Source organism: Colius striatus, chromosome 10 (assembly GCF_028858725.1).
Source record: "Colius striatus isolate bColStr4 chromosome 10, bColStr4.1.hap1, whole genome shotgun sequence".
Lineage (NCBI taxonomy): Eukaryota > Metazoa > Chordata > Aves > Coliiformes > Coliidae > Colius > Colius striatus.
The window spans coordinates 32460934-32480752 of NC_084768.1; the positions used below are offsets into that span (position 1 = coordinate 32460934).

Sequence of the window (19819 nt, forward strand, 5' to 3'; positions counted from 1 at the left end):
GTAGCACTTTTCATTCTCGTTCAGGATAAATGGAAACAATTCAGTTATAGTAACTGCAATCATGTTTTCCCCAACACATTTTTAAGGTATTGTTTTAAGGTGATATTTTAAAGGACTCGTAACACTTTCTTCAAGAATCTCTAGAATTTGGTTTGGAACAGTAAGTGTAGATACAGAAAAGCTGAAGGACTTTACTGTGTCCAGGTTTGTAGTTTCTTCTACTTTATTCATCTTTACCTGTGTAGGGATTCAGATCCCCCTCCAACTCTGTTTTCCTGTCCTTCTTCTACTCCTTATATTTAATTGCAGAGTGCATATTATACACAAATATAACCTCCCCAGTGAGTTTTGATCTTTTTTTTTTCTCTGCACAGTCCCTTCAGTCTGAGTATGTTCGGTACAAAAGCCCTGCTGCTTTGGTGAAACCTGTAGCGCTCTTAAAGTTGAAGTCCTTCATGAAGGAGAATGAATTTAACAAAGGAAGACGCTCACTCAGAGGAAGAAACTTCAACACAAGACATATTAAAACCTTAGCACCAAGAGGAGACTTCTTAACAGGCAGAAATGTTTTGTTAATGACTACTGCACATGCACTGATGTTGAATTTATGGATGTTATTACCCCATGTTCTATACAGATTTAAACTTAATTTTGAGACAGCTTGGATATATTTCTAATGAGTTTCATTAAGACATTTATTAACTTGTGTACAGTGTTAAAATATGTATTCAGAGAATATTTTGGTAAGCAATATATTTTAAAATGATGTAAAAACTAGAATCTATTTTACTTTAGTTTCCACTTTGCTATGGAAATGGATATTTTTTACGTGTTTATCAAAGATACAGATTTTTTTTTATGAACAAGATGTATTTCTTGTTTTATGGGTCCATCATGATTTCTTAAAGCCTAATGTAATTACTTTTTCACTTCTCTGGTAACTTAATGGAAGTCTAACTAGTGAGAGACTAGTTATTGCGCTGTCAGCTGAAAGCACTTGATGCACTGTCTGCTTTCCACTTTCAGCTGCTAATGTTTCATAAGGAAACACTGTGAAAGCAAGTTAAAGGGAAAATATTTGTTGAAATGTAATGTACCTTCCACTGCAAAGAGAAAGGAATGTGATGATCCCATTGTACAATTAACGCTTTCCTTCGCTTTCCCTTAAAGGAAGGGTTTAATGTTTTGTTTTCCATGCAGAATGTTGAATTTTGCTGTTCAAGTTATGCTGCAGAAATGAAGGCAGACCAAACTTCAGTTGGTACGAATGTGTATGTACGATGAACCTGGCAGTGCTGCACACTTACACGGATGGCAGTACGTGCACAGTTCTATCAGCAAGGCACACTAAGGAAGATATTGGAAGCATGTTCCATTTTCACTTATCAGCTGGATGCTACATAAACCTTATAATTCGAAAACTATGTTAAACATCTTAGCTATTGTAACCTCTTGTATCACAGGATATTTTTATCAGTAGTAAAGATGCTCTTTAACTTTAATCAGGTGTGATTAGGAATGAGGCTGGGAATGAAATGGTGTTCCAGTCAAGTACTAGAGATCACGTCTACAATTTTCACAACTCCCCAAGTGAGAAGGAAAAAAAAAAAGGAAAACAGTAAGTAGCTGTGAGGACTTGACTTGCCACTAATTTAGAAGAGGAAACCAAAACAAATTCATTGCTTACGAGTTTCTCCGATAGCTACGGAAGCTTGAAAATAAAACTCGGCTGAATCGCCAGTCTTCGTCCCTGACCTGTGCATGCCCTGCATTTGCTTTCCAGCTGAAGGTAAGGTAGAGTGCCACGTTGGTTTTAGAAAGATCAGATCTCAGATTGCTCCGGGAAGTTGTACTGAAAGTGTTAATAAGCAATACTGAGAGCAGCTATATTAATCACTGATGAAATTGACATGCAATGCTGTACTTTCTTCACAACTGTGTATATGTAACATATACACACACGAAGTAGCATATGTGTGTGCATATATATACAATATGCTGTATATGAATTATAGATTAATGGTAAGGTAATTCTACCTCTTATAAAGAATTTTGTCATGAACTTTGTTATAAATAGTTTTCCTTAATGAAATATTGTTTAATTTTGAAATGTGTAGAGAGAGATATATGCAGACAGCTAATTGGTAATAAAATGCCTATATCAGCCAGCTTCCTTGTTTCTTGCCTTTTCTTACTCGGATCTTTTGATGTAAAGTCATATGATTAGATCTCTAATGGAAGAGCAGCACTTCAAAATCACCTTTTTTGTTCTAAAGCATATAATGCATTAGGAAGATGAAGCTGTAAGAAGACATCAGTATGATAGTTCTTGTATAAACTGCTCTCTCTAGCTGACCTTGTATTTGCTTTGTGTAACATCAAGAATTTAATGAACGTCTTGATATGATGGAAGGGTAATGTTTCAAAATACTGAAATTTGAAAGCTCTGTCTTGACAGAGGAAACTTTTTTGTGGCCAAAGCCCCGTGTTAAAGGGTTATAATATACCTTGTCTTTTTCCCATGTGCAAGAGGTTTCTTAGCCTCACTAACAGCGGGGCCTTTGTCCCTGAGAAACGAAAAAGATCCTTTTTTCATTTAGCTTTCTATCCTTCCTTCAATTGCAAACTAGTGACAGGTGGGTCTAACATTGTGGAACTCTGCTGCAGATTTTTGGCAAACTTGTTGTGTTGCACGATTATTTCTCCTCAGTGCTTAATACTGCTGTCAGGTAACTGTGCTGTGGATGATGGGGACAGAACTCTAAAGAACTGGCCAAATCAGGAATAGAGCAGATACTTTAGAAGTTGCCCAAATTCTAGTGACAGTCTAATTTAAAAATGCAATAGAAGGCTTCTGCCACTGCCTTCAGACAATTACTGGATGGTGATTTGGATGTGTAAAGTAAGTACAAAGGCAGAACAGCTAATTTAAGAGTTTATAGTGTGTAGGAATCAGCCTCACCCTTGGTCTGTTTCTGGACTTCACTTCTATTGATTTATTACATGAAACACTTAAATGCCAAGAAACATACAAGGTATCTTTTGTTCCTAAAAATGAATGGTAAATACAGCCAACATTCTGTAACAATCAGCTTCTCAACAACAAATCTGGGGACAGCGAAAGGTCAGGGAGGTCTTTGGAACCTCATAGCTTTTAAGAAATAGCCTGACATTTGTTTCATATCCTCTGTTCACTTGTTCTTGAACTTTACCATTTCTATTGTTTCATACATAAATGTACCTTCTTGTTCTGGGAGAACAAGCTGTAGCACATGAGATCTTTAAAAAGAGTGTTGATCAACATGTGAGAATGGATTAAATAAGCCTAGAGGTCTCTACTGGGCCTACAGTTCTGTGGCTAATGCCTTATGAAACTATTAATCACCTCTTTATGCTTTGTGAAGCTTTTTGGCTAGGGAGACATTTCTTGTTGCAGATTTAGAGAATTTTTCAATTACAGTACTGCAGAAAGAGGAGGATTTTAGTTTCTGTAATAACTGTTCTCTACTGACAGCTAAACAATGAAAGGCCTCAAAAGGTTTGACACTTGATTAGATCTACACTGTAAAGTGCAGTAGGCAAAAAATATGGTAATTAAGGGCCTGATCAAGTAAATCACTCAGGTATGTCTTTAACCTTAAGCACATGAGCAATCTAATTAATTTTAAAATAACATAGATATTCATGTTTGTAACAAATCCACATTTGGATCAATAGTCCTGTCAGTTGCAAACACGAGCCTTTCTGTCAAATAAAAGATGTGCTGTGCTGCAACAAAATAAGCCATTAACCCATACAAATTAACTCTTGTTATCTTAAAAGAACGTGTATTGTAACTGTAATGACCTCCCAACAGATTATTTTGGTGTTGCCATTGTGAGTTTAGCAATATCTGAAAGCACCTTGTAAAGACACCTTTGGTCAATGTCCAGATCATGGCTTATGAGCTGAGATTGCTTATTTCTGTAGCCTGCACGTGACCCATCTGTAAAAGCACCTTTTCTCCTAAACTCACCACAAAATTAATCAGCACTCCTTTTCTGGGAAGCTGTTGACAAGTTTCTTATTAAATCTTGTCCAGAGTAAGGTCAGTTGACATGAGTCAAGCACTGTAGAGCTCCTGAGAGAGAGAATCCCACTAACTCTTCTCCCTTTGGGAAGGGACTGTTAAGCCCTACTATTCCACTTCCAGTCTGCCTAAGAACCTGTCGTTCACCTGCATGAGAACTTGTGTTCTGAATTCATTTTGGTGTGAGACCGTTTGAAATGCTGCACTGGTTCCCTTTTATCCTTGTGCTTTCTGACAGGGGCATTCCCCTCTGGTAGTCTGGTGATGCAGGATGTCCTGCGGGCTGAGGCAAGAAACATCGAACATTTAGGTTGAGGAACAGCCCCCTCAAATAAGAAATACTGTCCTACCAGGGATTTGTGTATCTATTGTGCGTGAAAGATTTCATTTTAGAAGTGCACTGTTATTACAGACCAGTTCTAAAATTAAGCTAGCAGAAGCATACTGTGTTTTCTCTTAACAAAAATAAAATCAGAAAAAAAACAGTTGGAGTATCTAAGCAGAGGAGTTTCCACAGTAATTAAGATTGCATTTCAGACAGAAGCGACTGATAGCGCTCTGAAAGCTTGCTGCAAATGAAAGTCGTGCAAATGGGTTAGAACCAGGAAACTGGTAAAGCAAAGAGAAAAGAGTCAGACTGTGTAGTTGCAGTATTTCTGGAGCATGATAGGGTTGGGTGGGTTTTTTTTCTTCTTCTTCTTCTTGATTTAACAAGTTGAAAATCTGCTGAATAATTCATGAAGAGTGGAAGGGCTGAATTTTCCTGGAATGATATACAGTGTACGTACTGTGGCAGAGGAGAAACTGCAAAGCTTTGTATCAGTTGCTGCCGTTTCTGCTGCTGATTGCAAGGTGCTGCTGCTTTTGGCATTTTCACAGCTCCAGAATCGTCAGTTGTGCTCTGGTCTGCTAACAGCCATCTGCTCCCTATGGACCCACCTTCGCTAGCAACGATCTATGGGATCTCTCGCTGCCTACCTGCCTCGATCACTGCTGTTTGCTGGATCGTTACCGTGACCTGCGTTTCCTGGACCTTGCAGCTCGTGTGACTGAAACCTGCCTTGGAGCCCCTCAGCTGCACATGCTCCCTTGAGCTTGGTGGGCGACTTGCTGCAGGATCTTCTGACCCAGACAAGGATGGGATTTAGAGGGAGAAGTCAAAACTGAGCTGCGTTCAGCGAGATGCCCAACGCTTCTTCCTGGAGTGCGAGCTCGCCTCTGCTGCTGCTCTGGGAGGACTCCTCCGGGACCCGCATCTTCCTGTCGCTGCTCTACGCAGTCTTAGCTATCTCAGGGACCTTATCCAATGTGATGGTCATCTATTTAGTCTTCTCCTTCAAGAAACTGCAGACAACCAGCAATGCCTTCATTGTGAACGGCTGCGCGGCCGACCTAAGCGTGTGCGCCCTGTGGATGCCCCAGGAGGCTGTGCTGGGGCTGCTGCCTCCCAACTCCTCCTCCCTTCGCTCGGCCGAGTACCGGCTGCTCCGAGGGGGGCTCCTGGGCCTCGGCCTCACCGTCTCCCTGGCCTCTCACCTGCTGGTGGCCTTCAACAGGTACGTGCTCATCACCAAGCTGCCCAGCGTGTATCAGGCCCTGTACCAGCGGAGGCACACGGGCTGCATGATCGCGCTGTCCTGGGCGCTCGCCCTGCTCCTGGTGCCGCTGCTGCCCGGGCTCTGGACGTCGGGCTCTACCCAGCAGCCGCCCCCGCGGCAGACGGACGGCGGCTCTCGCTACACCGCCCTGCTCCTCGCCTTGGCCGTGCTGGGCCAGACCGCGCTGCTGCTGCACTGCTACCTCGGCATCGTGCGGCGGGTGCGGGGCAGCGCCAAGCGGGTCAGCGTCCTCAACTTCCACCTGCTGCACCAGCTGCCCTTCCCCGCCGCGCCGCCGCCGCCCCGCCGCGCCCAGCGCCGCCTCAGCAGCGTCTCCGTGCTGCTGCTCTGCTGCGTCTTCCTGCTGGGCACCCAGCCGCTGGTGTGGGTCAGCCTCCTGGGCTTCTTCCTGCGGCCGGCGCCGCCGGCGCTGCAGGCTGCCAGCTGGCTGCTGCTCTGCGCCCTCTCGGCGCTCAACCCCCTGCTCTACACGTGGCGCAGCGAGGAGTTCCGCCGGGCGGCCCGCTCCGTGCTGCCCCGCGCCGACGGCCCGGCCGCCGCCGCCCCGCGCCCCGCCGCCGCCGCCGCCGCCGGCCCCGCGCCCGCCCCGCCCTGCCCGCAGCTGCCGCGGCGCCGGGGGACGCTGGGCAGCGCCGGAGCCGCCGACGGGCCGCGCTGAGGCGCCGCGCTGAGGGGCGGCCGGCGGCCCCCGCGCTGCCCCGCCCCACCGCCTGGGGGCGCCCGCGGGCCCGGCCCCGCTGCTGCCTTCGCGCCGTCTCCCGTCGCCCCTCCCCGGCCCCACGCGCTTCTTCCTCGCAGCCACTGGCAGCCCCAGGCCCCGGCGGATGGTCCCGGGAGCGTGGCGGGCGCTGGGCTGAGGGTCTGCCGCGCCGCCCCCTCAGCGCCGGCCCCGGACAGCAGCCGGCGAAGGTACGAACCTGGCACGGGCAGTGAAGAAGGACACGTACCCAGGAGCCGTTATGCTTTAGAAGCCTCCGTGCGAGGCAGGCACCCAGGCAGCCGTTCCTGACACTCGAGGCAAGTTTGTTTTTATAAAAGCTATGTAATTCTTTCAGCGTTTGAAGGAATTCTTTGGAGCAAGCTCCCCGAACACAAGGTTCGCTTGTGCAGAGCTGGAAAGTGTCTCATTACACACACACACAGAAATCCACATACACGCTCAAACCCTCCTGGAACTGCCTCCCTTCTGGTTTGCCGGATCTCGGCTCTCCATACAAGGCCCTTCTTCAGCTCTCCCTGGCAAACTTCCAGGTACTGCTGCCTGTGGAAACTGTGCAAAACACCTACACCTTTGTAGTGATCTGCTTGGGGTATTTTGTTTGGAGAGCTCTTCATACAAGGCCCGTTTCGACAGAGGCCTCTGCCTGTGGTCATGCACCTGAGAAAATACAATGCAATATGGAGACCAGGGTTGTCCGTCCGACCTCGTCACCTCTTCAGTTACCTGTGTATCGTGTTTCTGTTAAACACATTGTTGCTGAAGTGCGATTTCACAGCCTCTGCTAAATATAAAATGACAGGTTCCGTGTGGCATTTGAAGAGATGACAGCTCCTCACACTCAGGGTGGAGAGGCAAAGCTGCTGTGGTGAGTGCTGCAGCCTCGTTCCTCCCAGGAATGCACCTAAAATCCTTGCGTTTCCTTCTCCGTGGCCTGACCAGCTCCTTTTCCAACACAGCTGCTGCTGTTGCACTGGTGCGATACTTTGCACTCTGCCTTTCGGCACTAAAGGCTGGAAGAAGGTAATTGCTTTCTGAATCCCTGGGCATCCGTGAGTAGTATCACCTAAATTGTGCTATCTTGAGAAGAGGAATGGATACCTGTGAATGTAGGAAAGCTTTTCATGACAACAGTTTGTTGTGTTGGGGGACAGGCATCAATACAAGCATTAATACAAGACTGAGTGCCACTGAGTGACGACATGAGAAAGATGGGGAGGGCTAGCGAGGAAACATGCACATACAAGATATGCAAGATTTATTTTTATGAACATATTTTGGAGAATAGAGGAGCCACTATATCTTTGTTGCAATCTCTCAGTGACTGTTTTTGCTAGCTTTGTGCAACAAATGGAGGAGGAAAACTGTTCCAACCACACCTATAAAAATTCTGGAAAACATTCCGGATTTCTGCCAAAATTAACCCAGGGCCACCCAGGGGTAAGACCCTGTTCTGCTGTAAAGTAAGCCTTAGGCTGGGAGCCACGAAGGGATGTGCATTGCCACTTTGCACCATGGCTAAAGGAACACTTGGTCAGTCGCAGTGCTGAGTCCATAAGCAAGAGGACAAACTTTCAAATAATCATTAAAGTTCTCCCTCCCGCCCGGTTTTGGCCATGGAACGTGTTAGTCTGGAATTAAAGCAATAACCTGCTTCAGAATTCAATGTCTAAGCATCAGATAACTGGAACTTCTCCCTTGTAAAATAGCATGCAAGTTAAGTCTGAAATGCCTGTATTTTCTATAGACTAAGTTTTATGCAAACAGGTCTAAAAGTTGCTGTCGTACAAAACTCCAGTCAGCTATCCTTATGCTATGCATTAATTCCAGAAAACAGCTGGAAATCCCTTGGAAAGTTTGATGTCATTACATCTGACTGTAAATCCTTGACTGTTTTCGTATACTCAGGTGACCTAAATAGCATTACACAGAAAAGATTTTCATTTAAAGTAATTAAGGAAGAGTAATTGTCTCAAGATCAGCTTCCCCGAAAAACCACTGCTCAGCAAAGAGCTGTATGCCTTGTTCTGCAGCCATACTCTGTGTACCCCCACCTTGTAAATACTCCATGGTAAACTGCAACGGAAGCTTGGCTTAGCTCAACTTCTCCTGGCTCTGTGCTATCGCTTCTTGGTTGAGAAAATTGATCTGACTCTGTTTTGGCATCTATGCTTTACTTTTACAGGTGATTCAAATGTGTCCACTGCTAGTTTACTGGTGACTTGTCTTCAGTATAAATTTCTGTCTTGCTCACACAAACGATTTACAGATGCAAGGGATGTGCTGCCAGTTGTCCTTTAAAATGTCTTCACCAAGAGGTGTAAATAAAGAAGGTGGGAAATCCTCTCAGCAATTTCAAAGAGGTTTGCTTGTATCGAATTGCTCCTTTGCTCTGGTGGTGTGCCAGCAAGTCGGCTGGGCATGTCCTAAAGCTGCCCTTCCTAGAGTGGCTGGTCAACTGGCTCACATGCATCAGAGGAGGAGTGTGCTCCCATCAAAGCATTGAATTTATTACACAGTAGTGCAGATCAGCCACGTTGTTCATGTGCAATAGGTGCCTATCCCTTTGTTATTTTCTCAGGGCTTCTAGAAACAAGAGCAGCTGGGAGTTAGTCATAGGCTGGATGAAATGTGGATGGCTGTGGCTTGAAAACAGCTGTCTGGTGTATTATGGGCTAAATAAATCTGGCAGTCAGCTTGTGGTTTGCCCAGGCAGAAATACATGTGGGACCTGCTTTTTGAAAGTAAAATTGTGATGCCTCAGAACAATAAGGCAAAGATGTTTGTGAAAATGGCTTGCAGAGGGTATTTGTGAATCACAGAATCATAGAATCATAGAATCATGGAATGGTAGGGGTTGGAAGGGACCTTTAGAGATCATCTAGTCCAACCTCCCTGCAGAAGCAGGTTCACCTAGATCAGGTGGCATAGGAACATGTAGTTCTAGTTTGGATTACAACGGGTACAAGTTGGAACATAAGAGGTTCCAAAGAAATGCAAGGAAGAATTTCTTCCCCATTGAGGTGAGGGAGCCCTGGAAGGGGCTGCCCAGATGAGCTGTGGAGTCTCCTTCTCTGGAGACATTCAAACCCACCTGAACGAGTTCCTGTGTGCCCTTCTCTAGGAGGTCCTGCAGGGAAGTTGAACTAGATGATCTCTCAAGGTCCCTTCCAACCCTTGAGATTCTGCAATCTTCTGTAGTTACCCTTAATTTCAGGTAGTTGTGAAAAGCCATGGAGCTGCTTTGTGGAATCAGGCAGCTGCAATAATGTGAGCCTCCACCAAAACTGAGCAAGGGTTGCCCTAAGGAAATGTCCTTAAAAAGTCACAGGCAGCAATGTGCAAATAGGGCAAGAGGAGATGAAGACAGCAGGACGGGGGCACTAATAATGTGACCCTGAGAAACAAGACAGGGAAAAAGCCTGCAGGCCAGAGAAAGGCCTGAGGTTATGATAAAACAAACCACCTCAAATCATTTGTTTCTTTATATATGTGAGGAAGCAGGATTCTATGCAGTTGCAGTCTCAATTTATGCTTTGAACAAAACATTCCACACAGCAGCAAATGTTCTTTAACCTCTGGAATGAGAAAAGGCCAAAGGTGTGGGTTGCATCAGTGGAGGCAGCGCTCAGCAGCACTCCTGGACGTACAGGTGATGTCTCAGCCACCCTCCACATCCAGTCAGCCACAAGCACACTGGGAACCTCTTTCCCCCCCCCCCCAACTACCAAATTGATGCTATTTTTACAAAAAACCCACATACAGATTATTTTCAAATGAAGACGTTTAAGTGTAGCATTTCATTAAAGAAAAAAGTGACAACGTATACTTTAGCTTTCTGTTTCATCTTAAATCACATAACTAGATTCTTGCAGTATTCTTTAAATTCAGAAGTCCCTTTCCCAAATGGTAGCGAAAATAGCTTTTCTCGTGACTGTTTCACTTCTAAGAAAGCTACCTTTTCTTGCTCTTTTATGTCAATCCTTCCCATGCACTGTCATCACTTTACCAGGGTAATAGCCTATTTTCTTTCTTTCTTTTCCCCCTTTTCAGTATTGTCTCTAATTTCCTTCACCAAGGGAAAAGTACTTGATCCTGCTGCTCGGGGCATGACTCCTTGAGCAGTGTCGATTTTGGGAGACAACTGCAGACTAAGACCTAAGAACTGAGGGACAAATCCCACGTGCCTAAATTTCTGCTTGAGACTGTGTAGATTTTGAAAGTGTTTGGTTGGTTCTTTTCCTGGGTGGTAGTGGACGAATGCTGTGTCTGTATTTACAGATACTTGTATTTGCTTAAGGCTATGTAAAAAACAAGGGTAATATATTTAACAAAAGGTCACATATCCTTTGAAGACTAGAGAAAATAAACTTTGTTGCTGACAAGCTCATTATGATTAACTCGTGAAAAACAGCCTTGTTACGGAATACATCCCCTTATGCACTGGCCAGCCCAATCTGTTACCATACAAGGTGTGACCTGTCTTGGAAAACATGGTCTTGAAGGACAAATAGCTCTGTTGAAGAGTGTGGACCACCTTGTTTGTTGATTGTTGCTGAGTCCAACTGCAAAGCTTCCAGTGCAGTCTGTGCCCTGTGACTGGTCCAGGCGGCTATCGGTGAAACTGAAGAACGGGAAACAAAATAATGCTGGAGTAAAAACACTTGTGGCTGCTTTCTAGCCCCAATATTTGGGTTTCTGAAGAAACATAGTAGCCATTCCAGGAAGGTCAATGGCTTGGTGTTTAGACCAAGCCATAGGACTTCTGCCTTGCAACCCAACACCAAACTTAGCAGAAGCATTCAGCCAAGCTTTTGAGAGCAAACTGCCTGCTGGAGGAGCTGAAGCCAAACAGGGGAGCTGTGTAGCACAGTAGGCTTCACCATGGGCTTCACAGATGCCTTCATGGGATTGAAGTTTCAAATATGTGCCTCTGCCAGTTTCTGTCAGTATTCTTTAAAACCCCTTTTTCCCCTGTACCCCTGTGAGATCATCCTCTGCTTCAAAAGTATTCCCGCTGCTCTAGAACTGGCAGCGGATTAAAACCATGTTCAGCATTAATTACTAAAGAAAAACAAAGGACAAAAGCACAGTTCTCACCCTCGCTGGACAGAACCAGCTGCTGTGATTCAAGAACCAAGGTACAAGGAGCAGAGAGTTTTGAAAAGCTTCAGCTCAGATCAAAGTCGCCTTGTGCTCGGGAGCAGCCCTACAAAGTGAAACAGCTGCTGCTGCAAAACGCCGCCGCAGAGCCATAGCACAGGTGGTTGTCACACCTGCTCCTCTCTGAATGGACACACTGGTGGTGTTTGCCTGTGACAGGGCCATTAGAGAAGGTATTAATATTTGTGGAAAGGAGCTGTGCACCTTGGGCTTCTCAGTAAGGTGAAGTGTTGATTACTGCAGCAGGACTTGGCCTTTCTGTTCCCTTTCTTTCCTGAGTGAGGAAAGTGGAAGTGCAATCCTGGGGAGAAACCCAGCAGCAGCTACCATACCTGGAAGAGATGTATTTGGCATCTTGTTATTTTATTCATAGCTTCATCAATTTGCTATCTCAGATGGAAATTTCCTAACAGATGTCTTCAGGCTGTGGAGTCTTCACCTGTCCTGTGGCAGTTTCAGGGCAGAAATAAAAATGCAGGTATACTTCAGGCAAGAGCTGCATCCATCCTGGTCTGTTCTGAAGCTGATGATGTGATGGAGGTGCAATATCAGTCTGAGAGAAGTAAGCCCTAGCAACAGAAGAAAACCATGTGAGAGAGAGAGCTTGAGAGACAAAGTTGTTGAATCATACAATAGCTGGAGCTTTATTAAGTGTTACACTTTGCTTCCTGTTTGTTCTGTTGAGGTGTCACAGGGAAATGTCCTCTTTGTTTTCTTCATCTGCCTTTGTCTGCCTTGCCTCAGTGTACCACAGTGCTGTGATAGCCACTTTCTTCTCACCCTAGGGCCTCTGACAGTGTCTTTCATGTCATTTTGTGAAACTATGTCAGTGATTCTTTAAAAGCTTTCTGTCTTCTTTCCAGTGAAGCTCAGTGAAATGCTGTAGCAGTGTTGTAGCTGTGGAGACAGGAGCAGCAAGGTTTGAGCAGAGGTAATAACCACAAATATTGTGAAGATGTATGAGTAATACTTCGTATCTCAGTATTATTTCTTTGTCTTCTGTTGCATTTCATCCATTGCTGTCTGCATGTATTGGAACAGTTTCATTACAGGAGTGTCCCTTTCCATTAAAAAAACCCCTTTCAGTTAATCCTTTTACAAAGACAGCGGTAAAAACTTGCAGGATTTGAAATGTGCAGCCGTGTTCCCTCCTCCAGTGAGCACAGTGGTCCCTCTTTCATCCAACAGAGCATCTCCCTTTAGCCTGGATTAGGAATTCTTTTTGATTTGTGGCATTGTTTCACTCAGGCTGATTAAATGAGAGAGTTGGTAGACTGCAACATAGGAAAACAGAAGAAGAACCTCAGCACTGCTGCTTTTGGATTGGAAGGCAAAGGCACTTCTCGTAGCTTTCACTGTGGCTATCAGCTTTCTTATTTTTTCTGTATGGTATTAAAGCAAGACAGTACAACTATCTGTCATGTTAAAAAGAGACATAAATAGCAACACAAAAACTATTCAGTGTATATGATGAGTAAATGTAAGCTCTCTGGATTCCACACCAGGTATCTTGCTTGGCTCTTTGCTGTTTATTGTAACTGTTATGTACATGCTACCAGGATGAGGAAAGTCACACACAAATACAACAAATAATGGCTCTGAGCTGAATTAAAGGCATGAATTAATTTTCTTCTCTCTCATGCATCATTAAATATTGCTATTGTACTGTCTACTGATTATCTATATTATACCTGTCACCTGATAGCAACCACGGTCGTTATGGTAATGTCAGGATTATAATTATAGTCCCTTCTGCAATGTAGTCATACTATGCTAAAAAAAATGTATCTTTGGCATGGTAGTATCCCAGGCTTGGTCTCAGCCCAAACAGGAACACATCCTGAGATTTTTTTAGGGGAAAAATGTTTTGTTCCCGAGTTGTCAACATTGAGGGAACACAATATACCTATATGTACGTGTATGTGTGTGCATTCAAATACAGATAGCCTTTCATTAATATTAAAATGCAATTATATGTGCATATATGTGGATGCAATTAAAAATATGTAGCCTTTTGAGCTGCAGCTTTACTTCATTTGAGAGAAACAAAACTTGTCAGAACTCCTTATCTCTCGCCGAGCATCCCCTTCGGCTGAGGCTGGGAATTTGGGAACAGAAGAAATGCAGTTGGTGCTCAGAGATCAAAGACATCACGTGGGAGCTTGTTTGGCAGCTCTTAGGTGTTGGTGTGGTGGACAAGGGCATACCCTTTTGCAGTACAGCACATGGTGCCCCAAGCACTCTGGCTCTGCCTCCCAAGGTCTCTCTCGTGGCAGAGGCTGTGACTTCTCGTACCCAGAAGCTGCTCCGGGAACCAGAGCCAGGGCTCCTGGGAGATGCCTGTTTATGAGACTGCAAACTGGGTGGCAGGTGGAGGGTGACTTCCCAGAGAATACGCAGTGTGCTTTCAGAGAGTGATCTGGTTTCAGCAGAACGTTAAGCACTGAACTCTGAGAACAAAAGTTAAGCCATTATCTCCTTTTAGTACTATCATTGGTCTATTATCTTTTTTATTTGGGAGACAACTGTTCATTGAATTCTAAAGAAAAATATATGGCCACAAATGTGGTGCATTGTAACATATTTTTGGTAGCATTTTGACGTTCAGTATTGGTTTCAAGCACGAGTGTCCAAAGCTGTTTATGTGCCAGCCATTCCTAGCTTAGCTAGTTAGGTACCTATGAAGTCAAGAATGTGTTTATTCAGATAGTCTGTGAACAAGCTGTTGCCAAGAGTGTCCGTTAAAACATTCAGTGCTCCCAAGGTTGTCTGTAGATGATATGCAAGGGTGTCTGATGCTAGTGGATTCTGTCAGCAGTGAGGATAGCTGTGTCTGTGTGCTCTTTAGGAACAAGAAGGCTGCAGCCTACTCTTCACAATGGCCAGCCAAGGATCTGAGTTATCCTCCCTCATACAAGCCAATTGCAAAAGGCCACAGCTACTGCATCCCTCTAATAGTCGTACATATATGTCACCTTTGCACACCCCAGTAGCATGTTTGTCCTCATATCTTCACAGGTTTAATGTGGTTTCTGTGAAAAGGAAGAAAGGCAGTGGAATCTCAATTGCTTTCTCAATTATTTGGGGATTAAGGCCTCATTATACCCTGATCACTTCAGAAGTTTGGGGTATTAGCAGAATTTAATGGAATGTCTTTAACTTGTTATTGAACCTGAGGTGAGAGTTTGAAGACTTGGGCTGTTTTACTACTGGGCATTAACAGTGAGAAGTTTGTGTGATGATGCCAGTTGTTGGAAGCAAACCATGCTCATGAGAGAGAGCAAGAAATATCCCTCCTGGCAGTAAAGAGCACATCAGGGAATTAGAAAGAAAGATTAAGAAAAAATAGATTGGATTTGTATAGTCCTAGCTCAGCAGAAGCTGCAGAGAACCTAAGCCAGACTCAGGTGTAGATTTTATCTGTTCTGCTGCTGCAGTCTTTGTTATGGGTTACACCTTTGTTGAGAGGACTGGATTTAGTGTATGCTTGCATACAGGTAGGTCCTGCATATGTTGCCAAAGCAAATGAATCCCAGGCATCTTTGAGTGTGCCTCAGATTCCAGGTGTATACAAGGAAATCCATAACCCAAAAAGGGTTCCCGTTTCACACAACCTGTTACAAGGAGTTATGACGGACTGTTTAACGTTGCAATGTCTTTATTAATCAAGGAAGCAGCACAACACTCCCCCACCCACCACCACCACACACACCCCCTCCCCATTGAATTAGAAGTACCTTTATCATTTTTCCTTTCTTGGCACCTTAGGGAATCTTCCAAATCTTCTCAAAGTGCTCCTTTGAGAGCAGGAATTTTTCTTTAAGAGAGAAACATCTTCATCAATGTGAGAGGATTTGGTTATGTTGCCCTTCTTGTCCTGTGAAGTGGACATTAATGCTGATGTGGCACCAGCACTTTGGCAAAGGGACAGGCAGCCTGCCTAGAGTGTCGGTATGGATCTTCATTTTCCATTTTGCAGGGAAGCAGTGTGACCTATTCCAAAGGAAAATACATACTTTTGTCTCCCACTTTGGAAAGGATGATCAAAGAGGAGTTTATTGAGAGACTCGGTGAGTAATTCCTTTTCCTTATTCAGCTGTATTAACATAAATAATAGCTCCCTGGACTTCGTTTTTGCTACATCACACAGAATTACTGAGGTCAGGAGCAGAGAAGCTAGATGGCACTATGGTTCAAAGAGATCATGTGCTGCTGGTGAAAAGGATGAAGCTGTGCGAGTCATCTGGCCTAAATAGCCTCTAGAATTTAATAGATATCAGCAAAAACAGTGTCAGAATTCCTAAAGTGGAACTGGGGACAATACTGGCTTTACACTGATGCAGTTATTTACCTTTTGGTTTTTATAACACTAACAGGCTTAAGTTTAAGTGTATGGACATGAAAGAGAAGATTACAGATGTAAAACGGCTTTAAGACTGCCTACACAGATAAAACTGTGAGAAATTGGTTGTGCATCATTGCCTCAGTGTAACATAAACATGTTTGTGTTTTAAAGCATACACTCAGATATCTCTGCTCAAATATGGTAGTGTGGATGGAAGTAGATAAGTAATGTACCACATGTGTGCAGTTAATGGAAACCAACAGTCTTTTGGTCCAGCAAGCTAGAGGGGAAAAAAAATCCTCCCTGAGCCGCTCATGAAACTTTGATCACTTTTTAAGGGTGGAGATAAAAGGATCTGTACTGCCAAAGTGTAAGTTTTGCACAAACAAGCATCTGGGGTAGTTAATGTTAAGACACTCATTGTGTTATCTTTATATACATATATTTTCACTTTCATATGTCAGTTTTCCTAGTCTCTACTTGAGAATTCAATGGGTTTTCTACTAAGTTCTACTAGTTTTTAGTTAACCAATACATGCAATTAATCAATTTGTGCTTTTATCAGAAAGGAAGTCAGAGAAGAACACATAATGTAGTTTTTATTAAAGTGGTGAGGTGAACCAAAGCATTTCCCTGTGCTGAATTAGTATTGAAGAGTGCAACTCGGCCACGTAAGCTTAAGAAATCTTTAGAAGAACGTCAAAGTTATTAAAATGAAAACCAAATAAACAACAATATCCCTAATCTTAGGAAGTCTGGGGAGGCCTTACTTAATAATGAGTTTCAAGATGATCTCAGCATTTGAAAGTAAATAAAATCCAGGCAGCCAAACAACTTTGCATTGGTAGTAAAGCCAGCCTCTAGGCTTTTCCATGAGTGTATTCTGCCTCTGCAAGGAGGAGTCTGCGTTGTGGCATGCTGTGTTTGGGCCAAGGACATTCACTGGAGGAAGAATCCTTGCTTTTAGAGGAGTTCAATAGTTGTTGGCTTAGAGGTAAAGTATTGCTATATAACCTGACAAGTTACACAAACACACACCTGTCACAAAACAGATGCCCTAAAATACTGATTCTGTAGTGTTTTATCATGCAGAATGTAACTGTAAAGTACCACGGGGTTCCTTCAGAGTTCAACATGTCATTAACTGGACAGTAAGGGGTATGGATGGGAATGAAACCAATTAGGAAATGCTAGAAAAGCTCCAAGGTTAGTAGCTGCTGGGGAGGTGCTGGACAAACCATTAGGAAACCTGCAAAAAAAGCATGAGCAAGGTGAAATTTAAAGCATAATATTGTTACAGAATTGTAATGCTTACACCACTGAAAAGCTGCATATACAGGTCAGTGCAGCATTCATGGACTGCAGTCCTACAAGGACAGTGTTAAGGAACTAGCAACTGGAAAAGAAATAGAGCCAAGGAGTAGGAGTAAAGAGGAGACAATGGTGTTGGAAGGAACATGAGAACAACATACTTCCTTGTAAGTGAAAATGAGATAATGGACGTTGCTGTAGCCAATACTGGCAAGGAACAAGGAAGTTTGTCAGAGATGCTTCAAGAGAGGGAATCATCCGTAGACAGAAGGCATGGGGGAAGAAGAAGGCCAAGACTTTAATGGAAAGTGTGCAGAGAAGTAGAACCAAATCAATTGGCAGTGGGATTAGAAATATGAAGAACCAGGCTATTGGAACAACCACAAGCTGGAGTGGCAGAACAGATTTCCCTTGAGCTAGCAAAGAGTGAACAATCAGTAACTTATAACGTGGCACGTTGGTTTTAAAATAAGAACAATGTCATTCCACAGCAATTGTTTTTGTGCTCTTCTGCCCATTTCAAGAGACACTGAATCTGTCAGCTCTTGCTTTATTGCACATTTGGTGATTCAGGAGTCCTCTTTATCTGACTGTGCTTGGTACCAGTGTGCCAGAGGATGAGCTTCAAGTTCAAATGATGCTCCCCAAGAGATGGAGAACATAAAAGCCCCTATGACCAAAATGGCCAACTGGAGAGGTTTAGGAAGAAAATTCAGAATAAATTATTAAAAAAATACAAAATGTTTTCCTTCTGCCATCAGCATGTGAAAAACTCCAGTTCCTGTGTTAGCACCTTTTAGAAACAGCACCCACTTGCTGCTCTGCCCCGCATTTGCACTGAAAATGCAGCTGCCAAAGGTTACCCAGAGAAGCAGGCATCACCCAGTGAGTAGTACCGTTCCTCCAACTCTCCAACTGACAGAAAGATTACATGGGAGATCATGAGCCTTGTCCTTAACTAACCCTGGAATACTGCTGCTTTATTAAGCAGGTCCTTAATTAACCGAGGAACACCGCTGCTTTGTTAAACACCCGTCTTTCTTCTTTGATTTCTTTGTAACCTTATGGTAATGGCAGCTTTTCCCTATGGGGACTGTATTGTGCAGGTTGCCATTTGGCTCTGGACTTCTGAGAGGTGACAGAAGATTTCATCCTTCAGAAGCCCTGAGACACACAGTAGTGCTGATACAGTGCTTGTACATCTGTGAGTTTTGTGTTCTGCCACCTCAGCACCATGCAGCAGTGCTGTCCACAGAGTACAGTCTGACCTGACAAACTTTCTGGCCTTTGCTTTTTGTTGTTGTTGTTGCCATTCAAGTGCTTTCCCCCTAGAATTCAAGGAAACTCACGTTCTATCTTTTCTGATGATGTGTCAATTCCTTTTAAAGCAGTGTGGATGTTGGCTGAACCTTCTGCAGGTTCACTCCAGAATGGCTAAACTGAATGGAAGCCAAGAAGTGCTCTAATGTCTCGTATAAGTCAAGGGTCATGTTGTATATGGAGCAAAATACATGTATAGTGACAGGAAGCAGAGTTTTCCCTATGTCTGAAATAAACAATAGCAGGTCCGATTTGTAGTTATTGGTGATAGGAAGATGTCTTTGTTCCATCAGATTTCTGTTTCCTGTGTCACTCTATGGGGTGCATCTCCTTCACGTTTGCTGCCATTATGTGTTTCTGCAGCAAATGCTTAAAAATAACCATCAACTTTGTATTTGTTTTCAAGAAAGTGCTGATGCTACATAGAGCGCTAATTTTGGATTGCAGCACACTCAGCAAGAAATGCAGCATAACTGATTCTTTGATTCAGTGTCATAGGTGAGGAAAGCATGAGCTGATGAGTGCAATGTCCTCTCACTCTGGGAGAGTGATTAATTTAGTGTTTTTAATTGCCTACCATTCACTGAAACTGCTCGTCTTATCTCGTTGTCCGTGGATGAATTGATTCACAATCTATTTATTGCAATGGAAACAGTTTCTGAGCAGTACTAGGAATGTATTAGAAAGACATGACATCACAATGGGCTGTTGAAGAGGCTCCTCATTGACAGCATTTTGCACCGTCCCGATCTGAAGGGTAAATTAGAATTTCAGGTAATTGCTATAAAAGCATTTATACCATATAATAGTCACTTCAGAATCACTCTTCTGCTTAAAAAAAATGCTTCTGCTAAATGAGTTTGTTTAACATTCTTAGAGGTGCTGAATCAATTGTTTATTTCTGTCCTCTGTGAATATCTGCTGCAATATTCCGTTGCAAAATACATGAGGGATTCCCAGCCCTGCCTCAGGATTTCCAGAGGTACCTTAACTTAGCTGCAGTAATTCAGCTACCGTGTGTCCTCCAGGCAACCTGCTGAAGAAGGAAGACTGGAGAGTAAGAGCTGAGGCTGAAAGACCACTTTTCTGCTTGCCCCAGTTTAGAATGTGAACCCCAGACCTTCTACTGCATTTGCAGCTGGAGGCAGCTTGTGGAAAACCACACATCTTTCCTTCCATCTCCTCTTACCACTCTTAATTTTGCAGGCTGTGATAACAGCTTGCATGCAAGTGACTCCAGTCTGTCTGCCCAAGCATCTCTTTGCTTTACAGCT

General features: G+C 43.8%; 2 protein-coding genes across 2 annotated transcripts in view; both read left to right on the forward strand.

Moving 5' to 3' along the window:
- The window catches only part of CDC14A (cell division cycle 14A), a 43189-nt gene extending 41021 nt beyond the window's left edge, over positions 1–2168 (forward strand). The window contains 1 exon segment of the mRNA XM_062003528.1: positions 375–2168. Coding sequence (XP_061859512.1) covers positions 375–677 — 303 coding nt within the window. The 3' untranslated portion in view covers positions 678–2168.
- A 3083-nt stretch (positions 2169–5251) lies between these two features.
- GPR88 (G protein-coupled receptor 88) lies at positions 5252–6346 on the forward strand. The gene has a single exon (XM_010207842.2). It carries the CDS (start codon positions 5252–5254, stop codon positions 6344–6346), a length of 1095 nt encoding a protein of 364 aa, XP_010206144.2.
- The last annotated feature ends 13473 nt before the right edge of the window (positions 6347–19819 follow it).

Coding starts and splice junctions, on each gene's coding strand:
- GPR88 (XM_010207842.2), top strand. CDS start 5,252: ATGCCCAACGCTTCTTCCTGGAGTGCGAGCTCGCCTCTGCTGCTGCTC.